The following is an 11,841-nucleotide window of genomic DNA, read 5'->3' as shown; positions in this document are numbered from 1 at the left end:
GGGAGCCCTGATTTGTAGCCTTTGCAGGTTCAGCCTTTGTAAATACTCCCAACGTGGCCAACTTTAAGCTACCAAAATACGGAGCTGGGAAGCGAAGAGCACAACGGCTCTCGTGGGCTGGTTCCAGCACACCTGCCCGCAGTGGGTGGGTGCCGCCAACCCGCAGTGGGTGCGTGCAGCCCGTTCTGAGGGGCATGTTTATGCACGGGCTCTGCACCTGCAGTGCTTCCCCCAGCAACAGTAAAGCGTCCCGGCCAGACCAGGTGCTTCTGTATGAAAGACGGGGTGGGAGGTCAGAAATGGGGAAGGGGAGGAGGTTTGTTTCTGAAACTTGGGCCCACCCAGCAGGCAATCTCCACCCTTTAGCTGAGTCAATCCGACTCTTGGGATTTCAGAGTGTAATTTAAGATAGTGAGAACAGATCTCCATACTCACTTTGCATTCACAAATGGTGCATGGATCCTTTTTCCATTTTGCATTGTTTATGTGAGATTTACCGTTTGCATCAGTGCACTCAGTTTTACTGAGCCGAGATTCAAGTTTCTTTATCTGCAACAAAGCAATACAGAACACAGCAAAGCAAAAGCATTCGTTGGTCACTTTCGATTAAAATTTTAGCTCTTCCAGCTTCTGTTAAGGGTGACGTGAAAACTTGGCAACGGATAATGGTAATGGTTGAACAGGATGATAAACATAACTAATGTCATTGAACTGAACATATGAAGACCATTGAAAAAGCAAACGCTTTGTTACATAGGTATTTACGATAATTCAGAAAAAATTAGCTTTTATATTAAATATATGTTTCTTTGTTTTAAATAATGCCTTAAAATAACACAGCTTGAGATGATTAGTTCTAAAGAACTTTTAAGGAATTGGAAATTTACATATCAGACAGGTTGTGCGTCACGATGCTTCATGACCAGATTATCTGTCCACTGCTTGTCTGGTACCAGAAGTCCATATACTTTAATATATGGCTGTTGTGGTTGTGTGCTGTTGAGCCAATTCCAACTCATTGTGACCCTATGGGACAGGGTAGAACTGCCCCATAGAGTTTCCAAGGAGCGCCTGGTGGATTGGAACTGCCAACCTTTTGGTTAGTAGCCCTAGTACTTAACCACTGCGCCACCAGGGTTTCCATATAACCCCACTAGGGCTCTTTAAAATATAGCTAGCAGTTATTTAAAACAAACAAAAAAACCCTGCAAACAATGAAGATACTCTCACAGGACTGTGAGAGCAGAAAGCAGTCAACCAATTAGATGATAAAAACCTTCTACACTTACATTTTCAAATGAATGATTGTGACGGACTAATAATCCCCAATATCAAGTCTTCTTTATTTCTGTAGTATAAAACCACTCAATTTTTTAAAATCTGGAAATATGGTATCCCAGAATAAAGACTACATTACCCAGCCTCCTTTGAGGCCAGCTGTGGCCATGTGACTAAGTTCTGACCAATGGGATGTGAGCAAATGTGCACCTTCTCGGAAATGGCTTTTAAGGGAGGGAGCATGCCTTTCTCTTTCCCTTTTTCTCCCTGCTGCTGGGAGGAATGCAGACAGTGCGATGGTGGCTGGAGAATCCTTGAGCTAAGAGGCGACTTCAGAGATAGAGGCCATACATAATAGAGCAATAAGACAGTAGCAGCCTGGGTCTCTGACACAGCAGCCTGGGACCATGGAACCCAAGACTTACGTGAGAATCAACTTCCATCTCATTTCAACCATCACTATTGTGTGTTTTCTGTCACTTGCACCTGAACCTAGGTCTGGAATGGACATGATTTACTTCCTGTGTATGTCCCCATTCTTCTAATAAACTTTCTAACAAGCCATGTCCAGATTTGGGTAAGGTTGTCTGCTCTGATAAAGGACATTAGTGGCCATAAATAAACTAAAACACACGTGCACACACCCCTCAAACTCCTACGTGTCTATTTCAACTAAAATGCCTTTCATTTAGCCTGTGCCACAGCCTTCCAACAACAAATACACAGCCTTAAACATATATTTGCAAAATATTATGCTATAGAAAGGTGCAAAAAATCACCTTCAACTCTGGATTTTATGATTCTACTGCACTGATAGCCCAGTCTTTTAAGATTTCATTACTCAAATAGGCATTAACTTTGGGAACTGTCTCAGATACAGCTTCTAAATGAAAACCATCTTTTCAACATGAATTGCTCATTAGCATAATTAATATTCAATTTCTCTTAGACCCTTTCTAATTTAAAATGTGACGCAAAGAGGGAGGCTGGAAAGAATCCAGAAAGATGCAGTCCAGGCCATCTCTGTTCTCTGGAAGCCACTCAGGAGATCTGAAACACTTCATTATCTATTGGCTGACTATTTTTAAATTTAAAGCCGGAGAGAAAGAACAACATAACTCTGATCCAGTGTTCACCTCAGAGATACTTAGAATAAACACAGCTGCATGAACCAAGTATGGTAATATATGGTATGTGGATAGAGGAGAAATGACCATCAATTTTGCACACATACATCCTGAACTGCAAGTTGTTGAAAAAATAATGATAAATACTCCACATGGCTTTCTCAAAACACAGCAGCATTTCTGAGGATGGCCACGTCCACTGTCTTCTCTGATGTGTCAGGCCAAGAAACGGGTTCCTAGCGCTGTGCTTGGATGACATGCAGTTTATGGAAAAGAAACAATGATACCAGAGAGAAACAGAAGTAACAAATAAACACAGTGTGGAATGTTGGCGCCTCACTCTGTTTTCTGCCTGCCTGCCTTTTCTCAAGTGGACCTGTCTTGCAGAGACCTCACCTCCACCCACCCGTTGAGAAACATCAGGAGTCACTTAGTCCAGAAAGTCTGCTCTGGCTGACTGTCCTGAAGCCTGCACCCGGCTCACTGCAACATTCTGTGCCCTTGTCACAATGCTCTAAATATCGGCCTGGGTTTGCCTCTCCCACTCCTCTACTATGGGAGAGGGTATTATTCTTGGCATCTCTTGCACCTTGAAAAATGCCAGGTCCATAGTGGGTGCTCACTCAGTCTGCTAAGTGACTGAATCATCATTGCTGTCCAGCATCTGAACAGGCTAACATGTCAACTCATTTATTTTTAAGACTCCAGAAAGGAGCTTTCATAGTATAGTGGTTAAAGCCCTCGGCTGTTAACCAAAGAGTCAGCAGTTCGAATACAGGAAAGAAGTTCTGGTGTCTGCTCCCATACAGATTACAGCCCAGGAAGCCCTCTGGGGCAGTTCTACCCTGTTATATAGGGTCGCTATGAGTTGGAATTGATTTGATGGCACACAACAAGACTCCAGAAGACAGAACACGGATCTGCATGTAGGAGGCAGATGTGGAAGAATCTGGGATTCTTCTCAGTGTTTCCGAGAAGGAAACCTTAGGGATAGACTAGACACGACTAAAGTATCTTCCAACCCTAATGAATGAGAATCCTGTAAGTCAACGGGGCTGTGGATACAAAATTCAAATACCGCAACACGGCCACCACCTATATGCATACCTCATGGGAAGTCCACCACGTGTAATCCATATGAATATGAAAAGCAGTGATTTGCACACTTCTTTTTATTTAGCCTTACATTTCTCTCTCTCTCCAAATGAATAACCCCAATTTCACTGAGAAACCCAATACAAAAAATAGGAGAGGTGGAACCAAGTTCCTCGGGCAGTATGTTGCTATTGTTGTGTGCCATTGAATCAATTCTGACTCATCCTAACCCTGTAAACAGAGTAGAGATGCCCCATACGGTTTCCTAGGCTATAATGTTTATGGGAGCAGATTGCCAGATCTTTTCTCCCACGGAGTCACTGATGGGTTTGAAATTTGACCTTTCAGTTAGCAGCCAAGGGCTTAACCACTGCGCCACAGGGTTGCTTTCGAGCAGTGTAAGTCTTCATCATTGGACAGGGAGGAGACATTCATTGTTTGCAAAACCTCTGAAGTGCCTCAGGAAATGCCTCATCTGAAAAGTCCTGTTGCCCTACTTGACAGACTGGAGGGTACTCACATCCAGAGGCACCTGGTCAAATACAGCCAAGCATCAACCTCAAAACACCTCCTACCACTTCTTGGGAATAGTTACTTAAAAGCTATTACTGAAGAAGTGGGTCAAGAATTCAAATTTGTTTTCTCCCAAAATGTCCAAATCCTGAACACACACTCACAGGGCTTATTGTATTTTTCACAAACAACGCACCCATGTAAACAGTGTGCACACACATACAATGTGCAGAAATGAGGAAATTAAGTAAAACTTCTGGCACAGTGCACCCATGCATATACCGCACCGTCTTGTGACATTTCCAGAAGTGAATTTTGGCCTCATTCACCCATCCTCCCATATTACAGATAAATCATATCATTCTGTTCATTTTTTTTGCTCTATGCATTTTCTTTACTCTCCAGCTTATAGGTATACAAACAGTCCAAAATGTTACTTTTGATCCTAATTGTGTCATAAAGGTATAAGCCATGATCAAGAAGTCATGGATCGAGTTCGGTAGTCCCCCGTAGCCAGAAAAGAAACAATAGAAAACGTGTGTTTGTTTCTGTTAAATTGATAATTAAAGCACATTAGCTCAACAGTTGAATACGAAAAGCTTATCAGAACATCTTAAGCGCAACCACTAAGTTATGTTAGGTCTGCTTATTTTACAGTTCAATTGTGTCTTCTTAGTGTCAACGGCTTCGATCAATGATCAGAAGTCACCTTAGTCACGTGCTTGTGAGCATAGGCCTATGAAAGGACCCTTGCTTCTTGTACACCTCACGTTTGTGATCAGAAACAGAAATTGAAGTCAGCAACATGTAAAAAAAGAAAACTGGCACAGCGTGCTACAGTGGGATGAATTACTTAGCATGGCCTTTCTCTCCATGGTCTTGTATCTCCCACCCAGGTGACTGGGCGGGGCTGTGCACACAAGATAACTGTGGCCCACCAAGGGGGATTGGTCAGTTTTGCCTTAAAAGGGAGCCAATTCCAGAGCAGAGAGAAGAGCCGGCCATCACCAAGGAAGGACAGACCAGCAGCAGAGACCCGAAGCCTCCATAACCGCGAGTCCTTTCCTTTATATGGTTAGTGAGTTCTGTGAGACGCTGCAGCAAATTAGGGAACCCAAAGACAGGAGGGAGAGTACTGAGGGGAGAGGGAGTAGTTGATATTAGAGATGATGGAGTGGTACATCAGCTTGGAAAAGTGGGATGTTTGGGACATCTTTAACCTCTACCTCATAGGAACCAGCTTTGTGCTGATCCTTATAAAAGAAATTATTTGTTTACAAGCTTACAAAAATAACATGGCACAGTTGTAAAAACATACAATGCATGTGTTATTTTTGTAAAATATGGTATATGGTATTAGTGTTTCCAATAGGCAAAGGAATGTGTATCTCCCATCCCTCCAACAACCATCACAGGGTTGGCACCCTGCAGTCAGCAACAGCAGCTTCTGCAGTGCTCAAGTGTTCCTCCACCTCCGTGATCAGACTGGGGAGGCCTGGGGACAACAGTTCAATGTGACTCAGTTGCAAACAAGGCGAAAAGGAAGAACGAAGCAAACAGAAATACCTTTTACTAGAGGTTCTAGGCCATGTAGTTGGAAGGATTAAGGATTATTACCAAGTGTTGGGGCAGAATTTACACCTTCAGAATCATCTACTAAATAAAATGTTGTTTTTGAAATAGGTAGGAAGGATTTATGCTATTGAAGATGATGATTGGATACAAAGACAGAGTGGCTTATACTTCCTGTTACCTGTTTTCTGAGGTCTGTGATGGTCTTTTGCATTTCTAGAACAAATTCTTTGAAGTCATTTGTCCCTGGTACCTTTGCATGTTCATAGGAGGCTGAAGTCATGTTATTGAAATACTTGTTGTGTTTTACAACACTGTAGGGAGGGAAAAAAGAGAAGCAAAATATAATCTCAGGAGGTTACAATCGGTGTCATTTTATACAAGTTCAAAGCCCGACACCTTCTGAGCTCAAAGGAAAATTGAAAGTTGCTTGAATGGCGGTCCCCTATGCCACTGAGGTAGGTAGATGCTTGACTCTGAGCTTGATGGATGTTGTGCTATCAGCCCATGTAGGGCAGACAAGGCAGGACACAGGCTACAAGCCTGTCCCACTCCCCAGCATACCAGCCTATGTCCACCACCAGTCACGAGGAGGAACTGGTGGTAGCAGAGATCTGCCCTTGCAATCCATTCAATCCCCAACAGTACAATAATGGCGCTACTGGTGAGACTTTCAGACTATTTCTAGGAGGGTGGGAGGTCCGCTCTGCACACACAACTTTACCCATGTCGACAGCCGTACCTCAGTATTTTTTGTGGTCTTGTTTTCTTTGTGGGCTTATCTTCCTGGTAGCTGAATTCAAGTGATCGTTTGCCTCGGAAATGATATGAAAAGGCATTAAACTGTCCCCTAGTCCTACAGTCTAAAATGAAAGCAAAAAGGGGTATATTAGTTGTTAATGACTCTAATTTTAGGACAAATTAAGTACATCTTTTCACATATCAACAATCTTTGTGGCATGTCTATGAAATACATTGTGATACCTTTATGTTAGAGGTAATGTGATTGAGCGGCCCCATTCTCCTGGACACATCAAACCAAATAACCGGTCTTACTGATTTAACCCTCTCCTTATTTCCGACCATTGCCTCCATCTCTGGTTCAAGCCCTCCTTCTCTCCTGCGTCCACTTCTCCAACAGCCTCCTAGCTGGTCACCCAGCCTGCAGATGACCCCAGTCAAACGCATCCTTTACAAAGTCATCCAATCACACTCACCATTCCACGGCTTAAAACCCTTACGTGGTTTCCCATCACCTACATATGGTGATCCTAGCTCTTCAGTCTTCTGGGATCTGGCTCTGTTCACTTGAGGAGTGTCATCTTCCACCTCTGTCCACTTAACCCTTTGCCCTGGGAGCACTTTATTATGTAATTCCCACATGTATCTATTACATCAGGCCTCCGTGCCTTGTTCTTGGGACTAGCAGGCGTGTGTTTCCCTATTTTCCCCCAGGATAACTCCTATTCACCTTCCAGGCTCAGCTGAGAGTTCCTTCCTGATGTTCCCAGATGCGAGTAAAGTGCTCCTTAGTCCTGTTCCCTCTGGGCCTGTCTTCACACTACTGAACAAAATGATCTGGTTCTCAGTGCAGAGGGTATGAGTGTGAAGGTCAAATATGGCCGTTTTCAAAACTCAAAAGACTGGAGTAAAAATTCCAAAGAAGAGAAAACCTACAGGAAGAATACATCGAAGCAGACATGTTTGCTTCCTCTGTTCTCTCGCCTGTGAACAGGCTGCGATCGTTTTTCTGCTCTAGCTTGTCTTGATTACAGCTGGAAAGTAAAGTGGCCAGCGGCTGTGTTCTTCAGTATCAAGACCCACACTCCACCTCTGGCCACACAATAAAGCTGATAAACAATTCCACTAATGCACTTAGTATCTGATACAAATCTAGAGTGCTGGATCCATCTCACTATACTTTATTCACCAATCATCTGAGGGAAAATAGAAAAGGGCCGTGTTTCTTAAATGGCTCCTGGGGACATGAATGAAATCCAATCGCCAGGAGCTCCTCTCCTTCACAGCCACACCCTCTCCCAGTAACACATCAGCCCTCTGGTTAGAACCCTCCATATTCCTTCCAGAGCTTTCCTAACATCCCCTTTGAAGCTAGATCGTTCTAATCATTCTGAAACAAGAATGATTATTCCCAGCTTAAAAATCCCATCCCAGACTGTGTAGGGTTGGGGCGGGAGTGAGGGGTCCCTGTGGAATCATATACTTAACACAGGAGCACCTAGCTGTGAGAACAAGGCAGGTGAAGGTACTGACCCAGTCACCAGGTAAAGTGCGAATAACGGCTCCAGACCCGAGAGCGTCTACTGAAATGTCACTGCAGGGGGACTCTGTGCCAGGAATGTTCTTCACAGTTGCCTCCACTCACTATAAGCCACAGGTGAAATCATACCTGTACAGGCACCACCCCCTTGCTATCCTGTGTTCCTAGATGACATGCAGGTTGCCTTCCTGGACCCTAGGAGTGTACTTCCCACAGTGCTTCTTAAGGCTAATAATAATGGAGACAGATACATTCACAAAGTAAATGCATGAAACCCATTAAATGCCTCCAGATCATTCTATAAAACGGAGGCCAACCAGAGCTCAAAAGTAAAAATCTACATTAGAAGCATCCAGCTATCCTTAGGAAATAGCACCAGTTTCAGTGGGATTTTAAAATAATTTAGTCCGGATGCATTTCAGCACTGCAATAAGATCTCATTTTAAAAGGGAAGAAGTGTTCATTTTTCTAACCCTGATAACATTTTCCTGTTATCAGTTTCATGTTATCAGAGTTAGAAATCTCTTTTTTTGTCAAACACTCACATCTCATTTTAATCAAGTAATCTAAATATCACCAATAATGGGACAAAATGACATCATGTGCTTCCTACCATGATGCATTGAGGACACAGTGCTGCTTATACTGTATTCCAGCCAAAAACACATAAGCTGAATCTAACCATGAGAAAAAAATCAGACCAACCCAAGCTGAGGGAAAGGCTGTGAAAAGGATAAAGTAAAACTGAGAAACTGTTCCAGATGAAGAGATTAAGAGGCATGCAAATAAAATGTTAATTCATGATTCTGGATGGAATCTTGGTTAGGACGTAAAATGATATAAAAGGCCATTACTGGGGCATTTGGTAAACTCTGAATAAGATAAAGTTAGGTAACAATATTTGATCCACCCTAAATTTCCCAGCTTTGATCCTACACACTAAAATCAGTTATTTAGGAGTAAAGTACCGAGATGTCTGCACTTCCTCAAATGGTTTAGGAACAAAATACGCAATATGTGTATGCAACAAGGAATGTGCAGATATGGAGAAACAGAGAGAGACAGTGAATAATAAGGTACGTACGGCAAAATGTTACTAACTGATGAATCTGAGTGAAGTTCACGAGTTCTTTGTACTATTCTTGCAATTCTCCTTTAAGTTTGAAATTATTCCAAAATTTGTGTGTGTGTCTGTGCGTGGTGCTTCCTGAGGTTGATAATAAGGGAGACTGACACATTCACAATGTAAACGCAGGAAGCCCATTCAATGTCTCCTTAACTCATCAATTTCCCAAAAGTTGTAATGCATAACTTTGGTCAAAAGACAAAGAAACTATGTGCCCTGGAGTTGCTTCCTTGTGTTTGTTATGAGCACAGGTGTCATACTTTAACTTAAAAAAAAAAAACCTAAAATTATTAAGTGGTAACAGCTGAAGAAAGCTTGCTTTCAATGAATCTTTTTTTAAAGTGGTAATGAAAAGTAATTGACAATCAGCACTGGTCTTACCAAAACTTAAATTCTTTTTTTCTCCCCCCCTCTTTCTACTATACTTAGATATGGCTTTTGGACTAAAATAAAAATACATAAAGCTTATAAAGCATTTTAAGCTTCATCAGCTTAGGGCTATGACTGCTATTTTGACAATGAGGAAGTAGCTGGAAGAAACTATGTCAAAAATTGCTTTAAGTAGCTAAATTTCTCAAACAGTTCAACTGACAGTGAGGAAAAAGCTCACGAAATGATAATGGAGCACAAAGCCAGGCTTTAAAAGATTAAGTCTTTAAAAGAGCTTTGGATTTTCTGAGCAGAAGAGCAGAAAATCTGGCTCTGCTGCTTCTTAAGCAGCTAAAAGTAACCTGGTAGTTATCAGAAAATGAAGTTTTTGTACCAGAGAACTAAAAAGAATCGGTTTTTCCCAGTGGTTTTCAAAGAGAATAATGTTCTGCAAATACAAGAATCGAATTTTCTGTCCTGCTTGTGGGAAAGCATAGTGAACTAAATAAACCAGTGAGGATATTTAAACAAGAAGATACAGATTTCCAGCAGATGTAATAACCAGATTTAGAAAATTGAGCATAATTTTAATTTTTACTTGAATTCGTCTACATTATTACACATCACATTTTGCTTTAAAAAAAAATGTATATATACATATATATAAATACTCATATATGAAGCTATTAAAACACAGCTCTAATATATCAATCCAGATTTAAAGTATTTACTAATTAAAATATCAGCCTGACCAGAATTATTACTTCAGGAAAAAAGAGGTGGAGGAGAAAATAATTCTGTATTTCCTGAACTTTGCATGTTTTTCTTAAACTACTAATTACTCAACTACAATACACAGTCCAAGAGTGTTGGATCAGAAACCTGGAGACCACAGTTCTATTTCCATCCCTGCCAGTAGCCAGCAGTGTGGCTGGATGAGTTTACCTCATCTTCCTGGGCCTAATTTCCTTTCCCACAAAATAGCAGGGTTATACAGATGTGTTATAAAAATCTCTTCCAGATTTACTATTCTATGAATCTTTGATCATAGTTTGAATAAAGCCAACATCACATTCAAATTAGAAGATGGGAATCCAGGTTAACCACGGGCGAGTTCAAGAGCACGAGTAGGAACTGAGAATATAGTAGACACGTAACACAGGTTGCTGTTCAAACAGCCCAACTAGCTGCCGTCAAGTCACCTCCTGCTCATGGTGACCCACCTGTGCCAGAGCAGAACTGCGCTCCATAGAGCTTTCAGTGGCTGATTTTTCAGAACTAGATCGCCAGGCTTTCTTGCAAGGCAACTCCGGGTGGACGCGAACCTCCAACCTCTTGTTAGCAGCTGAGGGCGTTAACCATTTGCAACGCTCGCGGGATTTGGCTGATAAACTGTCTTTAAAGCAAGCAGCTGCGAGCTAACTCAACGAGCAATCTAGAAGGCAGCTTGTAATGAAAACCTGCCTGGGTTGACTGTACTGATGAAGCGTTCTGTCCGCTAACGCTTCCAAACTCAAAATAATGAGACCACCTTGGATCTGCAAGGTACGTTTTACTTTAAAACGTATAACATTTTTCTCTGATAGAGAAATTCATATAGAAATTTAGATAACTCAGCATAAATTTTATATATTTGATATGCTCCTTTGTTTCCTTTAAATCTTTTATCTGTGGGTATGGTAAACAGCTCAGCACAACTCATATTTAGACATATACAGAGTGAAACCCGTGAGAGCCAGAACTCCGCGGGACTGCCTTGCTTTTCTGGGTCTCGAAGGTTTTCTGCCTTTGACAGGGTGCGGTCTTACCACTTTTCCATTGCTCTGTTAGTGGAAAATATTTGAGTTTTCCTTCTCTGACAGGTTTCTGCCTTACCCAGGTGCCGGCTTTCACAGGTTTTACTTTATTAGTGTTTAAAGAAAAATTAGGGTCATACTTTACTACAGTTCTGTTTCCTACTTCTTTTACTTAACATTTTAGTTACTATGAACATTTTCCCATGCCATTAAAAATTCTCAAAATCATGATTTTTATTTTTTGGGCTTCATAGTATTCCTCAGTGGGGATATACCATAATTTAACAAATCCTCTGTATTAACCACTGCGCCATCAGGCCTCTCTCTCTCTACTCATATATACATATGTGTGTGTGTGTGTGTGTGTGTGTGTGTGTGTGTGTGTGTGTGTGTATGGAGCCCTGGTGGCACAGTGGTTAGGAGCTCGGCTGCTAAACGAAAGGTTAACAGTTCAAATCTACCAGCTGCTCCTTGGAAACCCTATGGGGCAGTTTTATTCTGTCCTATAGGGTCGCTATGAGTCAGAAGTGACTCGACAGCACCTAACAACAACAACGTGTGTGTGTGTATATATATGTATATGTATATACATATACTCAGCACAACAAAAAATAATTTTAAAAAATTCACCAAATCTATTCACTAACTAGATAGTAGATAAGAATGATCTTAGGTGAAGGGAAG

General features: G+C 41.7%; 1 protein-coding gene across 1 annotated transcript in view; it reads right to left on the bottom strand.

The window, feature by feature from the left end:
- The window catches only part of PXDN (peroxidasin), a 137,566-nt gene that overhangs the window by 2,988 nt on the left and 122,737 nt on the right, over positions 1-11,841 (bottom strand). The window contains exons 21-23 of the mRNA XM_004373104.2: positions 6,328-6,448; positions 5,767-5,899; positions 436-549 (exon numbers count right to left, since the gene is read on the bottom strand). Of these exons, the coding sequence (XP_004373161.1) occupies positions 436-549; positions 5,767-5,899; positions 6,328-6,448 (368 nt within the window). The remainder of the gene's footprint in view (positions 1-435; positions 550-5,766; positions 5,900-6,327; positions 6,449-11,841) is intronic.

Source organism: Trichechus manatus, unplaced genomic scaffold (assembly GCF_000243295.1).
Source record: "Trichechus manatus latirostris isolate Lorelei unplaced genomic scaffold, TriManLat1.0 scaffold00023, whole genome shotgun sequence".
NCBI classification, from domain to species: Eukaryota; Metazoa; Chordata; class Mammalia; order Sirenia; family Trichechidae; genus Trichechus; species Trichechus manatus.
The sequence above is the reverse complement of the archived record's forward strand: the minus strand, read 5'-3'. Positions and strand labels throughout refer to the sequence as shown.